The sequence below is a fragment of the Trichomycterus rosablanca genome, chromosome 2 (genome assembly GCF_030014385.1).
Source record: "Trichomycterus rosablanca isolate fTriRos1 chromosome 2, fTriRos1.hap1, whole genome shotgun sequence".
Lineage (NCBI taxonomy): Eukaryota > Metazoa > Chordata > Actinopteri > Siluriformes > Trichomycteridae > Trichomycterus > Trichomycterus rosablanca.
Genome location: NC_085989.1, coordinates 31,536,827 through 31,557,064, shown reverse-complemented (window position 1 = coordinate 31,557,064; position 20,238 = coordinate 31,536,827). Strand labels below are relative to the sequence as shown.

The 20,238-nt window shown below is 39.6% G+C and overlaps 1 protein-coding gene across 1 annotated transcript in view; it reads left to right on the top strand.

Moving 5' to 3' along the window:
* Nucleotides 1-20,238, top strand: part of csmd2 (CUB and Sushi multiple domains 2) — a 472,613-nt gene that overhangs the window by 298,380 nt on the left and 153,995 nt on the right. The window contains exons 16-24 of the mRNA XM_063014411.1: nucleotides 1,356-1,494; nucleotides 2,293-2,480; nucleotides 5,634-5,822; nucleotides 6,142-6,258; nucleotides 7,133-7,348; nucleotides 8,443-8,631; nucleotides 9,226-9,395; nucleotides 9,501-9,657; nucleotides 11,167-11,358. Of these exons, the coding sequence (XP_062870481.1) occupies nucleotides 1,356-1,494; nucleotides 2,293-2,480; nucleotides 5,634-5,822; nucleotides 6,142-6,258; nucleotides 7,133-7,348; nucleotides 8,443-8,631; nucleotides 9,226-9,395; nucleotides 9,501-9,657; nucleotides 11,167-11,358 (1,557 nt within the window). The remainder of the gene's footprint in view (nucleotides 1-1,355; nucleotides 1,495-2,292; nucleotides 2,481-5,633; nucleotides 5,823-6,141; nucleotides 6,259-7,132; nucleotides 7,349-8,442; nucleotides 8,632-9,225; nucleotides 9,396-9,500; nucleotides 9,658-11,166; nucleotides 11,359-20,238) is intronic.

Here is a 20,238-nt window from a genome sequence, read left to right as displayed (position 1 = left end):
AAAACAGTTCAAAATCAATAAAAAAAATACAACAAAACCTGCCCTTTATTCATACTTTATTGTTTCCTTATGCTTCTTAATCATGGAGATGCTTGATTTTGGAATACCATATTTCTTAGTGAGTTCAGTAAGGGCGCATTCACAAGAAAAGCAGCAAAACAGCTTTTGCACTGACTGTGCCATTATTTTTTTATGGAGTGTGGCAGTGCAAAAAACTTAACGCGACTTATTGTCAACAAGCAAGGAATTTGGCCGCTCAGGTGTCGCAGCGGTAAAAACACACGCTGGAACCAGAGCTGGGATCTCGAATACATCGTATTGAATATTGGCTCTACCTGCCGGCTGAGGATGAGCGGCCACTTGAACAATGATTGGCCTGTTGTTCAGATATGGGCGGGACTAAGCCAGACGGGGTCTCTCTCTCTGCTGGCTGATTGGTGGCGCCTGCACAGAGATGAGAAGAAAGTGCTCTAAGGGTGTGTCTCTCCGTACACAACGCTGAGCTGCATTGCACTCATCAAAGTGTAGGTGATAAGATGCATACGGCATGCTGCCCACGTGTCGGAGGGGGCGTGGGTTAGCTTTGTTCTCCTCAATCAGAGCAGGGATCGACATTGGTGGAGAGAGAGCATAACGCAATCGGAAAATTGAACGCACAAAAAAAAGGAAGAAAAAGGGGAGAAAATGCATAAAAAGGAAAAAAAAAGAGAATCTTGAAATATTTTTATTGCAACATTATTAATTCCTGTGACTTCTTTTTTTGGTAGTGATCTTAAAGCCTGTCTGACTTTATCTTCAAGCATTGAAGGTTTTTTGATGTAGAGGTTTCCACTTTTCGACTTCAGTATCTTTAGAAATGTTTAAATGTAGTACTGGTCCTTGTCCTTACTTGCAGCTCTCTTCAATTCCCTTAAAATATCTTCATCCTTGTTGATTTTGGTCTTGATCTTTTCTTTTATTTTATCTGCCATACAATGTAATTTCTTTCTCCTATTTATTCTTCACAGGTTTTCTCTTATTTTTTTATTTTTTTTGATTACCTCTTTGAGCTTTCATCCATAGCTTCTCTGATTCTCTTTCAATTATGTTTAGCTTTCAAAGTCATTTACTAATGTTTTCCTTGAAGACAGGTGGTTCAAGTCATATTTGGTTGCTTGAATGTATTCTTAATAAAAAAAGTAATTGTACTTGCAATAGTTATTGTTCCACCTTCATTCCTGTTTCCAAGTCAGTGCTGTCCATCTGTATTGGACATTTTAATTTCCAACTCTGCCATTTACTAATGCTTTTTTTTATACAGGTGAACTGATGCCATTGCTGTTATTTTATTTCATTGTTATTTCTGTCTTCTTCAGCTCCTTGTGGTGGAGATTTAAAAGCCCCTAGTGGCATCATTCTGTCCCCAGGCTGGCCTGAGCTCTATAAAGAAGCTCTCAACTGTGAGTGGATCATCGAGGCCCCTCCTGGATACCCAATCAAGATTATCTTTGACAAGTGAGACCAACATTTAAAATCTATCACATCAAATTGTTGTACAGTTGTGATACATAAAATGGCAAAAATTATTATGGAATAAATAAAAATAATAAAACAGTTGACAGGAAACAGTGGCCATGCCATTATGCAAGTGAATGTACATTATGTATGTGCAAACCCAAATCATCAGGCCATAAACATTTTTAAATGATAGCTTTCTCTCATAGACATAATTATCCTATTTCTATAAGAGATGAATATGACAAAGAACAACAAAAATAGTAGTTCTTTTCATGCAACATTAATAAAACATTTGGTTCTGCTCCATTTGGCAGGCTGTTCCCAAAAATAGCTCATTTAAGTTATAACACTCATTAGTACATTAGAACATGTCATGCCATGCTGGACTGAAACAAAGCACAACCACAGAATGTGAGTAATATAATTCTACAAACTATGTTATGCAATGTAAGCTGTGTATAATTCCAGTGAAGCAAAGCACTTACTCATGCTAAAAAAGAGAGGCAGCCTTGAGCCTTCCACTAACACTAATGTATATTTAAACATGTGCACGTCTCCTATGATTATTTATTTATTTGGGACCAAGATTCTTAGCCCAAGATGCAAAGCTGCTGTATTTGCAGCTGAAAGTAGCCAATAGCTTCAGCAGACTCATACACTTTGCTTTTTGTCTGAGCATACCAAATTTACAGTCTGAGTGATGTTGTACCTGTCCTGCAGTTGTTATGTTACATAAGGTGCTTTTTGTGGGAAACAGAGAAAGGAAAATGTTCATTGTTTTGCATCTATCTACAGGTTTCGGACAGAGGTAAATTATGATATACTGGAGGTACGGGACGGGCGCTATCCCTCTTCACCTCTGATTGGTAGCTACCAAGGTACCCAAGTCCCCCAGTTCCTTATTAGCACCTCCAACTACCTGTACCTGTTGTTCTCAACGGACAAGAGCCATTCAGACATCGGCTTCCGGATCCGATATGAAAGTATGCAATTTAAAACATTCATAATCTTGTTTGCTTATGTTAGATAATATTTAATGTGGAATGATGCATGTAAAGTGAAGACACCTCCTACCTCCAGAACACCTACCATGATCAGGCATATAAGGGGTTATAAGGGGTAAAATACTATAAAAGATGCGGCACAATAAAGGATCCCTACCAGCTAATTACAGATAAATTCCAATTTATTATGCATTAATTGGTTTACATATCGAAGGCAGATTAATACAAGACATACAATTATAAGTACTGTATAAGAAATACAGTACAAGCGAGAAAGTTAACTGCAGAAGAGCTTAAATAAACGATGTAATATGTGTCAGGTCTAAATAACGAACAAACTAACCCATCTGCGAAAAACTGTAAATATGAAACAATCAGAAATACCACTAGAGAGATCCCAGACTACAATGATTATCAGTAAGGTGGGCATTTTGTAAGGGCGGAAAAAAATCACATAACTTTACACTTGGCAAATAAATGAAACATGGCCAAATTTTGGGAAAAAGCGCCCTTGCATAATCTGCACATACACCGACGAGGCATAACATTATGACCACTGACAGGTGAGGTAAATAACACTGATTATTTCTTCATCATGGCATCTGTTAGTGAGTGGGATATATTAGGCAGCAAGTGACATTTTATCCTTAAAGTTGATGTGTTAGAAGCAGGAAAAATGGGTAAGGATTTGAGCGAGTTTGACAAGGGCCAAATTGTGATGGATAGATGACTGGGTCAGATCATCTCCAAAACTGCAGCTCTTGTGGGGTGTTCCTGATCTGCAGTGGTCAGTATCTATCAAAAGTGGTCCACGGAAGGAACAGTGGTAAACCAGTGACAGGGTCATGGGCAGCCAAGGCTCACTGATACACGTGGGGAGCGAAGGCTAGCCGTGTAGTCATAGCCCACCGTGCAATGGGCATGTGAAATGGTATTCCCTGATGGCTGTGGCCTCTTTCAGCAGGATAATGCGCCCTGCCTCAAAGCAAAAATGGTTCAGGAATGGTTTGAGGAGCACAGCAACGAGTTTGAGGTGTTGACTTGGCCTCCAAATTCCCCAGATCTCAATCCAATCGAGCATCTGTGGGATGTGCTGGACAAACGAGTCCGATCCATGGATGCACCACCTCACAACTTACAGTAGTTAAAGGATCTGCTGCTAACATCTTGGTGCTACAGTAGATACCACAGCACATCTTCAGGGGTCTAGTGGAGTCCATGCCCCGACAGGTCAGGGATGTTTTGGCAGCAAAAGGGGGACCAATACAATATTAGGAAGGTGGTCATAATGTTATGTCTGGTCGGTGTATGTGCAGATTATGCAAGGGCGCTTTTTCCCCAAATTTGGCCATGTTTCATTTATTTGCCAAGTGTAAAGTTATGTGATTTTTTTCCGCCCTTACAAAATGCCCACCTTACTGATAATCATTGTAGTCTGGGATCTCTCTAGTGGTATTTCTGATTGTTTCATATTTACAGTTTTTCGCAGATGGGTTAGTTTGTTCGTTATTTAGACCTGACACATATTACATCGTTTATTTAAGCTCTTCTGTAGTTAACTTTCTCGCTTGTACTGTATTTCTTATACAGTACTTATAATTGTATGTCTTGTATTAATCTGCCTTCGATATGTAAACCAGTTAATCATAATAAATTGGAATTTATCTGTAATTAGCTGGTAGGGATCCTTTATTGTGCCGCATCTTTTTATAGTATTTTACCCCCTTATAACCCCCCCCCCCCCCCCCCCCCCCCCCCCCCCCAGTATTGCATTTGTATAACTTATAAAATCTCCTTTGTACAAAATAATAAAATATAATTATAATATCAGACGCTTTTAATTACAGCAGACCACTTTATTTGTGGCTGTGAATCAAGGGCTTAAAGGAAACTTGTAAGGTACTGTTATTTATTATCTCCACTGTAGGCCTGCTGTAACCATGCTGTGCTTTCAATCATGGGTTATAATTACAGAATAATGTGATGCTGATTATTTTTCTTTATTTCTGTGCTCTCCAAATGAAAACACTAATTGCAAATGCAGGTTTCTAATTCATGTGCTACATACATGGGTACAGGCAATATCTGTATTTTGTTTTGGAGCTGGCATATTTTCTGCGACTCATTTTATTAAAACTATTGTTGCCATTGAAGGAATTCCTGTTTAAGTTTACTTAAGAGTATCAATCAAAGCAAAAGCTGTTAGGACTTATTTGCTGTGTGTAAAGTTGGCATAGGAATGGCAATCTTAGTAAGAAATCTGACAAAACCGGAAGATCAACCAAGAGCAGTGCCAATCGTTGGCTGTTTCAGTGTGAATAACACCGGATTTAACACTGCAGCTATGGCAAATGATTCTTTAGAATTAGAAATTACACTACAGTCTCTGGCAATCTGGGTTTGCATTATGTAGACTGTAAAGTTTGGTGGAGGAATAATACTGCTTTGGGTCAATTTTTAATAAATAATATGGATTAGGGTTAATGTAAAGGCTTTGTATAAATAATTTTAACACAAGTACAGCCAAGCTTAACACCACCCAATAACTTCAATTAATAAATTAATTAAAATTGTAAAAGAAAAATAATAATAATAAAAAGCATAATAATATAAGAAGGGGCAGCACGTTGGCTCGGTGGGTAGCACTGCTGCCTCACAGCAAGAAGGTCCAGGGTTCAATTCCCAGATGGAGTGGTCTGGGTCCTTTCTGTGTGGAGTTTACATGTTTTTCCCTTGTCTGTGTGGGTTTCCTCCGGGAGCTCCGATTTCCTACCACAGTCCAAAGACATGCAAGTGAGGTAAATTGGAGATACAAAATTGTCCATGACTGTGTTTGACATTAAACTTGAACTGATGAACCTTGTGTAACAAGTAACTACCTGCCCTGTCATGAATGTAATCAAGTGTAAAACATGACGTTAAAATACATATATAATAAATATTATAAGAAACTTATAGTATAAGAATCAATCGCTGAGATTACAAATACTGCATAGTATGTGGACGTATGTGAAACCTGGAAACTAAATGAAGTAGGATGGGACTGTACTCTTGTCTTATAGCTTGTCATGACACCTTGCCTATCAATAATATGCTTGTACTAAATAATCTTGTTTGTGAACTACTCCATAGCCCTGCAGCTGCAGTCTGACCACTGTGTTGATCCTGGCATCCCTGTCAACGGCCAACGCCACGGCAATGATTTCTATGTGGGGGCGCTGGTGACATTTAGCTGTGATGCAGGATACACGCTCAGTGATCCTGAGCCTCTAGAGTGTGAGCCTAACTTCCAGTGGAATCGTCCCCTCCCCAGCTGTAATGGTATGATCCATTTCTAGTGAAATAAAATCACTACTCTTATAAGAAAAGGACAAATTTGAGACAGGTCATTTGTTCTATCTGCGCCACTGCTTTAAGACTCGAAAAGACTTTACAGACTGAAGCAACCTCTCCACCCTTTAGCTCTTACTCCACCGTAAATGCTTTAAGGCCATTATTGATTTTTCCCTTTGGGTAATGATAGAAATAATTTGCCTCCATATGTTTGTCCTTCAGAAGGGCACATCTTTTAAACTCAGTTTTAGTGCATTGTGAAAGCCTAGAAAAGTGCTGTGGTTTATGGTCTTTTCCTATTTCACAGCTCTCTGTGGTGGGTATATACAAGGAAACTCTGGCACTATTTTATCACCTGGCTTTCCAGACTTTTACCCTCACAACCTCAACTGTACCTGGATGATAGAGACCTCACATGGCAAAGGTAACCAAGCTAAACTTGTTTGTCCTAATTAACAAGTGTGTGTAATAAAGCAGTGTGGATGCAAACGTATTAATGTAAAAAGAATTGACTTACTCCTACACACTACACACTTGTGATCAGAGATTTATTTATTTTTTACAGTTGATTAGATATCACTATTACAGCAAATGTTGTATAGTATTTTTAACTGCATACTTAAATCTACATTTACAGTTATAGTCTTTTTTCTACATAAATCCTATAAAAATATAAAATTATTAGGATAAAGGACCACAGCCTATCTGTCAAATGCAACATAACCAATAACCTACACACAAGACTAGATTTACGAAGACAACAAGACACACTGTACAATCTGCGACTGCTTGGCATTATAGTGTTGAATTTAGGCTGTACCCAATCATACACATTTTTAATGCTGCCAAATAATGCAGAGCACCTTTTTTAGCCTTTCATTAAAAAAAAAAAAAAAAGTAACAAGTAGCAATCATATTGAAGATTAAATGAGCTTTAAAAAAAATGGGGGAAAAATAGCATAACAAACACCTTATATATCACTGCCAATGCAGTTGATTTAATAAATAAACCGAATATCTAAATAAATTAAATAATCAAATAAATAAATTAATTAAATAATTACATTAAATAAATATTTAGATTAAATACATAATTAGATTAAATAAATATTTAGATTAAATAAATAATTAGATTCAATAAATAATTAGACAGTAGCAAGACTCCAAACATGGCAAAAAATACTGGTTCCTAAAAACGTGTTATATCTGTGTTAATTATTAGAATAATATAGCTATATGTTTTTTGTGTGTGTTCTGAACCATAAATAAAAAAGTTTTCATTTCCATTTATTCATCAGGTGTCCAGTTTACCTTTCACACCTTTCATCTGGAAAGCCCTCATGACCACCTCTTGGTAACAGAGAACGCCAGTTTCTCCCAGCCTCTGTGGAGACTGACTGGTTCCATTCTGCCTCCACCTTTAAGTGCCGGCCTTTTTGGGAATTACACTGCTCAGATCCGCTTTCTCTCGGACTTCTCTGTGTCCTATGAGGGCTTCAATATTACTTTCTCAGGTATGGTCATAAAGGACAATCTTCTTAATTTATCTCATTTTATTAAAACTGCACTATATGAACAATATATTTGGACACTTAACCATGAGCTTGTTGTTTAAATCGAGCTTTTCTTTGTCTTTATATACTTTGCTTTGTGCCAGGGGCACAGTGATGCTGGGACAGAAAAGGGACTTAATCATAATTGTTAAAGTATAGTTGGAAGCATAAGGTGCTCAGGTGGCGCAGCGGTAAAAAACTCTATCACACCAGAGCTGACATTTCGAACTCATTGGTTCGAAACTCAGCTCTGCCATCTGACTGAGTAGACAATCATGTAGACTGGGCATCTACATGAACAACGATTGGCTGTTGTTCAAGAGCAGGGTGCCGGAGGGGATTTCTCATAACTGATGCAATAACGTCCTCTGCTGGCTGATTGATGGCGTCTACACAAAGTCGAGGGATAATGAGGATCAGGGTGTGGCTCTCCGTACACAATGCTGATCCACATATGAACTCGCCTCGTGCAGGTGAAAAGATGCAGTTGGCTACTGCACACGTGTCGAAGGGGACGTGTGTTAGTCTCGGCTCTCCTTAATCAGTGCAATATGATAAGATAATTCTTTATTAGTCCCACAGTGGGGAAATTCACAGTGTTGCAGCAGCGAAGGGATAGTAATGCACTCAGTAGTAAGGTACAAAAATAGACAAATAAGCAGTACAATGTATAACAATATGGACATTTTCAATAATAATAAAAAAAAGTAATTGCACATGGGAAAAATGTTGCACATTGTTATAATTTCACATGATAGGGTGATTGGATACAACTAGATTGGGGGGAAAATTGGGGGGAAAGTGCCAAAAAAGTGAGAAGCATATAATTTTCATAACAATCGATTATTGTGGCCTTATTGCAATTACTGTGCATGAAACACATGAATTATGCAATTAAAAGGGTGTCTCAATAATTTTGTCCATATAGTCCATCTGCATGTAGTTCTGCTCTTTTATTGTTATTGACGAAAAATATATCCTGGTATAGAATTAACAAGCCATCAGTAGACCAATTTCCACTACACTAAATACACTTGTACATGTTGCTTTTTTAGAGTATGATCTAGAGCCATGTGAGGACCCTGGTGTGCCCCCTTTCAGTACCCGTAAGGGACTGCAGTTCGGTGTGGGTGATGCACTGTTCTTCTCATGCTTCCCTGGGTACCGGCTAGATGGGCCTGTGAAGGTGGTGTGTTTAGGGGGGCGGCGGCGGGTCTGGAGTTCCCCTCTCCCAAGGTGTGTTGGTAGGTGGTCACATGCTTTTCATTTTAATTTGTTTACTAATTATATGAGAATATCTCACTCGGCAGCACTGGCACAGAAAGTGAAGGACATGGGGGGCAGTTATGTTTGCACACAGACAGTCTGAGTCACAAAACTGCAGATTAGATCATAGCATCAACATCATATTAGATGCTCTCAGAGGTCTCAGCCAGATTTTCTGTTCTGTTCGCTGGCAGTGTCTGAATGTGCTAAAATTAGAAAATAATTGTTTTTATTAAGTTTTTGACATTTTGTCTAAGCATGCAATTAGATTTCATGTTGTCTTGGCAATGTCTGACGAGGTCTGTTTGTTTGTATTGCTTTTGGAACAGGGTCAAGTCATGTTTTATAAAAGATTTGTATTTTTCCCTGGTAGCTATTCTGCTGTGTGCTGGCACATTTAGCTAAGCATAATATTTGTGAACTGTAATCAGGATGTTCAGTGACGTAAGGTCAATTTGCTCATATAACTGTCCACCCACATTCTTTAATCTAAGCCAGATGAGTGTTTGTTCTGTCAGTGGAGTCATGTCCCATTCAAGGGTCATGTATCATTTGACCTCTCTTGTGTTTAGCTGAATGTGGTTCCTCTGTGACTGGAAAACAAGGCGTCCTTCTCTCTCCCAACTACCCTGGGTACTATGGCAACAATCACGAATGCATCTACTCTATCCAGACCCAACCTGGCAAAGGCATCCAACTTCGAGCCCGAGACTTTCGTCTAGAGGACGACGACGTGCTCATGGTGTGTGTGCGCATGCAGAGAGCTTTTACAATTTTCTATGCATTTGACTATTTACTAAGTTGACATAAGCTGTGTAATGCCTGTATATCTGTGTGTTCATGTCAGGTTTATGACGGCAGCAGTAATCATGCCCGCCCGCTAGGCGCCTTCATGGGGACGGAGCTAATGGATGTGACGCTGAACAGCACATCTAGCTCTATGTGGCTAGAGTTTATCAGTAACAGTGAGAACACCAGCAAAGGTTTTGAGCTGCACTTTACCAGTGAGTACCAGCTATGTGATCTGAATAACCATAAGGTAACGCCAATCATACATTGAAGCAAATGCAAAGTTTCTTATTTACAGGGTTGTAATGTGAAACATAGCAGGATTCTAAGGTTTATTTTTAGTCTTTTTCTGGAATTAATATTGCCATAATTGCCCGGATGAATATTAAGTATGTTTAGTATTTACAAATGTTGTAGGGCAGTTGTAGCCTAGTGGTTAGGGTACTGTACTAGTAATCAAAAGGCTGCTGGTTCAAGACCCACCACTGCCAGCTTTCCACTGTTGGGCCCTTGAGCAAGGCTCTTAACCTTCAATTGCTTAGACAATACACTAGCAAAGTACTGTAAGTTGCTTTAGATAATATATGGAACCTTTACTATTAATTTTGGTTATTTAGCACACATTTTAGAATATCAAAGCTTTTTTGACCCTGGCTTCAACTTTGTTTTCTTTATTTTGCTATTTTATCTATTATGACTAATGAATGATACCTCCACCACACACACACACTCACACACACACACACACGTACCTTTGTATCTTCAAAGTTGATGTGTTAGAAGCAGGAAAAATGCGTAAAGTTTTTAGCAAGTTGGACAAGGGCCAAATTGTGATGTCTAGACGACTGAGTCAGGGCATCTCCAAAACTGCAGGTCTTGTGGGGTTTTCCCGGTCTGCAGTGGTCAGTATCTATCAAAAGTGGTCCAAGGAAGGAACAGTGATAAACCGGCTACAGGGTCATGGGCGGCCAAGGCTCATTGATGCACATAATTTGTCAATATATTTATAAAATAATAACTAATTAATTCATTACTGATTTAAATAACTACAAATCCTAAATGACAGGTTGAATATGCGTAGGTATATCAATAAAGCTCACATTTTCAATATAAAGTTTAGGGGCAATTTTTTGCTTGCCAGGATATAAGTGATCCTAAGGATTAACAGAAATAAAATGCTTAAATGCTAAAGATTGAGTATACTCATATATGTGATAATAATGATTAACAGGCTTCTATTTCATTTTTATTTTACTCTTTAATTAATTTTATAACCTTAAATTTAAAATTATTAAATTTAAATTAAATTTAATTACCTGCAGTAGTCAATTCTAGGGTAAGTAAAGACATGAAGTACTTTTCTAGTGTTCATGGATAGCATAGGTCTGATCCTGACTATAAATCAGTGCAGTAGCATATCAAATGCATATATGGCCACAGGCCCTTACCTACGTCCAAGCTTTTACCAGTGTTCTGTACAGCAACCTGAGTTAGACATGAATAATAAAGGACAAGCCACTGGCACTACACGGTTCCTCTCACGACGCATGAGTCAGATTGTCTGTTAGACTGAGGCGTGGACAGCTCTTTTTTATGCTTTTTTTATCCCCTCCTATTTCTGTAAAGAACTTTAATCTTGATACGTAGCTGCTATGAAATGGCATCAAGAGACCATTCTCCTGGTATGATTATCTTTCTGTTCTCTCTCTCTCTCTGTTTCTCAGGCTTTGATTTGGTGAAATGTGAGGATCCAGGCATGCCTCAGTTTGGCTATAAGCTTGAGGATAAAGGTCACTTTGCAGGAAGCACGGTGTCGTACAGTTGTGATCCTGGATACAGCTTAAAGGGCCTTGCAGTGCTGACATGTCTTAGGGGTGAAAGAAGAGCCTGGGACAGCCCTCTACCACAGTGTATAGGTAAGTTTTGCTTATCTATGTCACTATACTTTACACATATTTCACACACGCATTTTATACAGGCATTGTAGAAATAATATGATGATCGCCTTCCTATTTACTCACAGTAATGAGCCAATTTAGCTAAATAAACACAGTCAGCCATGAATTTAGGCAGCTCTGTAGAATTTAAATTACACTTAACTTAACGAAACACTGTTTGTAAAGCTTGCATACAGATCACTCTGAGAGACATTTTTGTCAAACACAGAGGAACTAAAACAGTAGTGAATCTACCTAGTAGTAACCAACCTGCTCATTTAAGAGCTTAGCAAATGATCAAGAACGTCCCAAGATTTCTCTAGCTTCAGTTAAATTAGTGTTGATATCTTCATAATACAGTATTGTCAATTAGAAAACTATTAATTTCACTCTGTCAAAAGCTATTAAGGTAACTGTAAGGTCTAATTAGGTTATTTGACCTTGTGCAGGTGAAAGAAATGCAGTCGGCTACTGCACGTTTCGAAGGGAGCGTGTGTCAGTCTCACTCCTCAATCAGAGTGGAGGCCAACATCAGTACAGAGGATGCATAATGCATAAACAAAAATAATAATAATAAAAAAATTATGTATATGCTAATATTAAATTCTAAAAATAGTTGTTATATTCATTCCTGATCAATAGGGCAGCACAGTGGCTAAGTGGGTAGCACTGTTCGGTTCGATCCCCAGGTGGGGCGGTCCGGGTCTGTGTGGAGTTTACATGTTCTCCCCGTGTCTGTGTGGGTTTACTCCGGGTGCTCCAGTTTCCTCCCACAGTCGAAAGACATTCAAGTGAGGTGAATTGGAGATACAAAATTGTCCATGACTGTGTTCGATATAACCTTATGAACTGGTGAACCTAGTGTAATGAGTAACTACCGTTCCTGTCATGAATGTAACCAAAGTGTAATAAATGACGCTTAAATTTTCTACTACTACTAATAAAGTTCTACTACTTAAATCCTAATTAACAAACAAACAAACAAACTCTGCTGGTTGATTAATGGCGCCTGCACAGAGTTGAGGGATAATACGTTGATCAGGGTGTGGCTCTCCATACACAAAGTTGATCTGCATATGAAATCGCCTCGTACAGGCGAAGAGAGGCAGTCGGCTACTGCACACTTGTCGAAGGGGTGTGTGTCAGCCTCGTTCTCCTCAATCAGAGTGGAGGCCAACATCAGTAGAAAGGATAATGCAGTTGGGTAATTGGATACACTAAAGTCAAGAGAAAAAGGGGAGAAAATGCATAAACAAAAAACTATGTATATGCTAATATCAAATACTAGAGATATTAGTTATATTCATTCCTGATAAAAGTGGTGCAACCTTTTTACAAGGGTGATAATGAAGTTGGTGATTCCTTCTTTCCTAATATTGTTCATAAAAGTGTGTTGGGCTTTTACTCAGTTTTCTTTGTGTAAAAAAAATAAAAAACTTTGCTTTGTGATCTGAAGTCACTCAGTGTGACAAATATGCAATAACAGAAACAATTCGAAAGGAATAAAGGACTTTTTCATTCCATATTTATATTGATGAAATATCATGTGAAACACTCTAAAATAGGTCAGACAGTCTAGGTCTCTCTGACTCTGTATGATTCTGCCGCTGCAGTCAAAATGTCCATGTCGGGAAGGTTTTCCGAGGACATGAGCGGAATTTTCTGTCAGTAGATCACATTGTGGGACAGGATGAAGCGTAAAAAGCTGTTCAAGCATGCTCTCTGACATGTAAGCAAATTCCATCACAGCCTAAAATTTGGAGTCTTGATGGTACAGACTGACAGCATCCAAAAAATAACAGTTTTTGCCCTGATGCCCATATGCACTTGTATGCAGTTTTGTTCCACTCAAAAGCAGTCCAGAGAGACATCTCTTACTGACTGAATGACAAGCTTTACTGACTGGCAAAATTCCCACTGTGCCAAAGCACAATAGTTTCAAGGGGAAACACTATGTTTACAGCACATTTTAGACAACGTGACTGTCATTCATTTATTTGTTTGTGTGTGTGTGTGTTTTTTTTTTTTCGCTCCCTTGACTGGGTTACTGTTGAGCATTTTGGTTGCAACTTGCTGGTGGATTGTGTAGCTGGCAGTGTTACATCCAGCGTTAATTTGTTTTTTACTTAAGATCTGGTTGCCTGTGTTTTCTACACTTAAGTCCCACTTCAGAATGTGGCTTTGGTTTGGGTTTATTTTGTGTACATCTTACTTTTTTTATTAGTTTATTCATTCTTTCAATTATAATTTCTTATGTTATTTTTAGGGCTGGCTCGATACCGCTTTTTTTTGTCCGATACCCATACCGATACTGCAAATTAAGTATCTGCTGATACCGTCATTTCTCCTCTCAAACAAGCAGTAATAATACATGTCTCAATACACCATGGTTAAACTAGCTATCTAAATAACAATGCTCAGACTGTGAAACAAATATTCTAAAGGAATAAATACATAACCAACAACATCACACTTATGCAAAACTGCTGTTTTTACACAGAACATTTAGCAGCATTTACAGCGTGTCGTCCAAAGTGTATACAATTGGAAGATGTGAATGTCAATCAAACGTGATGGACCAATTAGAATTGACGCAGAGTTTGGTTGAGATTTTTTGTTAAAGTTCTGTCACGTTTTAGATTATTAAAAACCAAAGTGCGCTTATTAAAAAATCCTGCTGGATTTTGAAGAGGACATCTGTGGCTAAACGGGAAACAGTGTAGTTTGTTTTATTTCATAACACTAATGGATTAATCGTTGAGGATGTGCGATATTTCCAAGCTGGGACAGGATAGGTTATCTTTATCTCAGGTGAGCGATTTATCATTTATAAAGCGATTTTTATTGTGTTTAAACAGTGTTTTTAGATGTGGCAGTAGTAGATAATTTTTTTAAATTCTAAAAGCTTAAGTAGATCAGTGTGTTTTAATTTCTGAATGGCTGTTGCAGATGAGTTGTAGATCAGTGCACCTTGTTACGGCAGTTGCCAAGTGGCAATAAACGGCACTCTGTTGGAACGTATCTTTGTGTTCTTTGCTTTACACACAAACAATGGCCTTGTTTACAGTAAGTGTTATTTACATTAAGCAACAGTATCGGATCGGATTACACGTTTTTTTCCTTCCGATATCCGATGCAGTGATTTGGGCCAATATCGGACCGATATCGATACAAAGTATCGGATCAGTGCAAGCCCTAGTTATTTTATGTGGCTTTTCAGTCTCAGTATTGTTCTGCCTTAGTTAATCCTCTTGCATTTTGGTTCACTACTTAACATTGCAAGGTTCCACACAAGGTCACAAGGCACTCCTGTAACAGGTTTCTTTTGTCGATGTCTTTAGCAGGTAATTCTAATACTGTTAATGATCCTGCTATAATGTGCTAGCGTAGCTTGTTTCCAATCCAACAGAGAATATGTATGATTATGGATTGACTGCATGATTTAAAAGCTTTAACAACAATAATTGAATGTGTAGCAGAGAATGTGGTTTATAGTGTGAAGCAGCAGTCTGATAAACAAATCTGTGTTTTGTGGATTGCATAATGTAGTGAAGCAAACTGTAAAATTTAATGGAGAAGAAACTTTCAACTAAAACTCCTTAATTCCAGTAAGAAGACATCTTATTGTTACAGCATACAATTGCATTCAAAATACTTTGCAGTACAACTTCATCAGCTTGGGAATGGGCCTTTTGTATTTCAGTTTGACAATACACCAGGGCTTAAAGTGAGGTCCAAAAAAATGGTTTGCCAGGATTGCACAGAAAGGACAAGATCTTCCTTAGCACAGTGTTGAATTTAGCCCCATCCCACATGTTCAGGGTAAACTGAAGCACCTATTGCGAACCAGGAATTAAATAATTAATGAAATAATTAAATAGGGTGGCACGGTGGCTCAGTGGGTAGCACTGTCACCTCACAGCAAGAAGGTCCTGTGTTTGCTCCCCAGGCGGATCGGTCCGGGTCCTTTCTGTGCAGAGTTTGCATGTTCTCCCCGTGTCATGCAGTAAGGTTAATTGGAGACACTGAATTGCCCTATAGGTGAATGAGTGTGTGTGAATGTGTGTCTGCCCTGCGATGGACTGGCGCCCCGTCCACGGTGTTACTGTGTGCCTTGAGCCCATTGGAAAGCTGGAATAGGCTCCAGCACCCCCCCACCCTGGCGACCCTAATTGGATAAGCGGTTTAGAAAGTGTGAGAGAGAGATAATTAAATAATGAATCAATCAAACAAATCAATGAATAAATACATTAAGTTGTAACTCACAATTTAGTGGAACATTTTTAGAAAAGTAAAGGCTATTTTAAATCCATATTTTAGATAAATTTTAGGTCAGAAAATATTACAGGTCTCTAAGGGACCCATCTCAAAACTACTTTGCAAGGGGCCGCTCAGGTGGCGTAGCAATAAAAACACACGCTGGAACCAGAGCCGGGATCTCGAATACATCGTATCGAAGGCTGAGCGGCCACATGAACAACGATTCGCCTGTTGTTCATATATGGGCGGGACTAAGCCGGATGGGGTCTCTCTCCCATGACTGGTGCAATTATGACCTCTGCTGGCTGATTGATGGCGCCTGCACAGAGAAAAGAGTGCTCTTAGGGTGTGTCCTCTCCATACACAACACTGAGCTGCACTGGCCTCGTCAAAGTGCAGGTGATAAAATGCATACGGCATGCTGCCGGAGGGGGCGTGAGTTAGCTTCGTTCTCCTCAGTCAGAGCAGGGATTGGCATTGGTGGAGAGGAAGCATGACGCAATCGGGCAATTGGACGCGCTAAAAGGGAGAAAAAGGGGAGAAAATGCATAAAAAATCTACTATGCAAATACTGCCGGTGTGCTTGGCATACAGAGAGGAATATACCCAGGCTAAAACCTGCAAGACTAATCATGAGGAACAGGTGAGTTTAGGGCTCTGCTGCAACAGGAGGAAGCCAGCAAGCACAAATGTGAATTTTGTCTGACTTCCAAGCACCCTGCAATGCAGCTGATTTTTTTTTTCTATTGCTATACTGGCGGTCCTAGGCTCCTGAAAGAAGCAATATCTGAAAAAGCCTGGGCTTGCTTTAATAGTGTTTTTCATGTAAGAAAACAGTCATTCGGTCCTTTTGTAAAAGAGGGGGAGAGTAGTGTGGTTTCATGACTTGCCAAGCAGGTCATCTCTAGAGCTGAAGAGGATGGGTTTGTTTCATTATGATTTATCGCCTCAACATCTACACTCAGTACACATTTATCAGAGAGAGGTTTAGAGAGAAAAGTTGAGAGAAAGGTCAAAGTACTAAAATATATATAAGATTAGGTACACATCATATTTCAATGGTCTTTTGCTACTGTTAAAGTCAGTTGCAAAAAATAATTTTTGGTCAAAATCTGACGGTACATACAGCTATTTGTTTATTATTTATAAGTTATAAGTGTGCATTACATTTATTTATTTTTTTAAATGAATTTTCTCCTCATTTTCCTCCCGATTTAGCACAATCAATTTTTTCCGCCAATCAGGGTCCTTACACAGCGAATGAAGACCCACCCACCCACACATAGTCCGACCCCCTCCCTGCAGATATGGTGGCCAGTTAGTATCTGCTTCAGGCACTGCCAATTATGCCCAGCCGACCGGTGGCAACACCGAGTTTCGAACTGAGGAGTTCAGAAACTCTGTGCTGGTGTGTTAGTGGAATATCTCGCTGCGCCACCTGTGCGGCAATTTTTATTAATTTTTTTAAATGTATTTTCTCCTCATTTTCCTCTTGATTTAGCACAATCAATTTTTTCTTCCGCTGCTGAGAGATACCAGATTGCATCCGAGGAGAGCATGTCGCTGTACACGCCTCTTCCAACACGTGTACAGCCCTCCTCTTCTCACCCCTGCATTCTGCGCAGGCGTCTCTTCTGCCAATCAGGGTCCTTACACAGCGAATGAAGACCCACCCACCCACACATAGTCCGACCCCCTCCCTGCAGATATGGTGGCCAGTTAGTATCTGCTTCAGGCACTGCCAATTATGCCCAGCCGACCGGTGGCAACACCGAGTTTCGAACCGAGGAGTTCAGAAACTCTGTGCTGGTGTGCTAGTGGAATATCTCGCTGTGCCACCTGGGTGCCAATTTCTTTTTTTTTTTTTTTATGCATTTTCTCTCTTTTTCTCCCGATTTTCCAGTTCTCCATCCAATTTTTACCAAGTTGCATTATGCTTCCTCTCTACTGCTGACCTCCACTCCGATTGTGGAGAGCAAACTGACACACGCACCTTCCGACACGTAAGCAGTAGCTGACTGCATCTTTTCACCTGTGAGGAGAGTTCATATGCGAATCAGTCTTGTGCATGGAGAGCCACTCCCTGATCGCATTATTCCTCTACTCTGTGCATACACCATCAATCATAAAGCAGAGGTTGTAATTGCATCTGTCATGAGCTCTCTATCCAACTCCCTCCCTGGATGAACAACAGCCAAATGTTGTTCATATAGCCGCCCAGCCCAGACGGATGTATTCGAAATTCTAGCTCTGGTGTGCTAGTGTATTTTACTGCTGCCCCACCTGAGCGGCACATGTTGCATTACATTTAAAAAATTTTATGTTTTAGCATAGTGATTGTGATCTCTGTTCATCCAAACAGGGTTTGTTAAATGGGCTAATTGGAGCTTCTAAATTACTAAAAATGGGTGTGCATGGGCGTATGTGTGATAGTGTGTGTTTGCTTTGTGATGGACTGGTGACCTGTCTGGGATGTTGCCTAACTTTCGCCCAGTGATTTGTATCCACAGCAACTCTGAATAGGATAAAGCAGTGATAAAACAGACAATGAATGAATTAATTAATGAAATGATTAAATGAAGGAAACAAAATAAAACTAAACAGTGGTCTCTGCATAAAGACAATACAGACTGACAGTTCACAGATGGAGATTGTTTCAGTGTTTAAATGAAAATGCTTATGGTGTAAAAATCAAACTCAAAATCACAGCTCTTCTCTACAAGGTATTACTCTATGCTATTTATGTACTAGATATAAATGGTTTAGTTAATGCTATGGTTTTTTTATGGTATGATTGTGCAGGGCACCCAGGTGGTGCAGCGGGATATTCTGCTAGCACACCAGCGCCAAAATTCTGAACTCCTTGGTTCGAAACTCGCCGTTGCCACAGGTCGGCTGGGTGCCATCTAGCGAGCATAACTGGCAGTGCCTGCAGCAGACATGTTTCTGCTAGGGTGGGGTGACCGGACTATGTGGGTGGGGCCTTCAAACGCTGTGTGGCCTTCAAACGCTGCAAGGACCCTGGTTGGCAGATAGAGAGGCACCTGTGATGGGTGATAAAGGGTTCCGCTAAGGGCTGTCCGCAGGTTGGGGGAGGCGTGGGCGGCGATGTATCCACCTTGAGTGCAATCAGGGATCCCCCAGCAGCGGACAAATTGACTATATACTAAATTGGGAGAAAATGGGAAAAAATGCATAAATAAAATAATAATAATAATAAAAAAGTGCAGGTTTGTTAATGTAGACCACAGTTTCTGGCAATTTCTGTACTTGTATGTATGTGTTCTGTATGTAATCGTGTTATTCACCTCCCAGTTGAAACTGACTGCTATCATAAGTTGTGTGGGTATGTAGGACAATCTCATACATTGCATTGTAACCCTTGCTGTGCTTTTTGAATCACTTTATTCAGTAATATAGAGATTCATTTACATAAACCATTAGTTTTATAAATACATTTTACCTGTGGGATGGACTCAGTCCTCGCAGACACAGACCTCTTGGTATCTTACTGTGAGTGAATGAATGTGTTCCGGGTTTCACTCGGTCTGCCTCTGCATGGGTGTACCGTATGAAGAGTCATCTATTTGATCAGTGTCACCTCAGGGAAAGTGAGATGGGCTGAGAGGAGTTCACTACTTCCTGAAGCGTGAAACTCAAGCTGTGGTGCCCATTGGTCCCTGGCTGCTGACAAACTCGTGATTTGTGCCCCATGGCATGACACAACTACCATTCCTCCTGTAAGATGAATGGCTATGCCTGGCAATGGAGATATTACTGAAACCCTATCAGTGATATTAGCCAAAGGAAATGTGCCCTCCCCGGGGATGTCTCAATGACGACTGTGATATATGACTGCACCATTCTTGCCTATCCCTCATATAGCTCAGCTCTATGTGAAATGTATTATTTTAAAGCAGGAAGTTAGACTGGCCTTGGCCACAGGACAATGCATCAAATTCAGCACACTGTGTCCCGTTCCTGCTGAAAGTAATGTGGAGCTTCCAGTGAGGTCCACCTGTGGATGAAATACTCTACTCTTTGATCTCCAAAATAAACCATATAAGGAATTGAGAGTACACGTTCACAAGGACTATCTCTCTTGTGCTCCCTCTCCCTTTTTAAACCCCTTTTTTAATTTATTTTATTTTTGAACCATGCTTGTTAATCAAAATCTGGTGGTAATTGTTCATAGTTACCTGTGATCTTGTATAGAAGAATAATATTTAAAAAATAATAATAATACCAAATGATACAGTGATGATAATATGTAATATGAGGCATTCAGACTCACCTCCTCTAAAATCCAGTGGTATTAAATCCCCAGTGGAGTCACCGGCCTGTTAGGCATCTACATACAGACATGATTGGCTTTGTCAGGAAAGGGGGGTTGTCCAAGATCCTGTGATAGATTAGTGTCCAGGATATGATGAAATATGAAAATTAAATGGAAAAAAGGAAGGTATAGCAGCAAATATGTAGAAAGTAGAATGAAAGGTAGATAGAATAGAAGGACAGGAAGGGTGTAAGTAAATCTGGAGGAGGTACATTATAAAAAAGACATGATGGAACACATGAATAAAATATGGAAAATAAAAA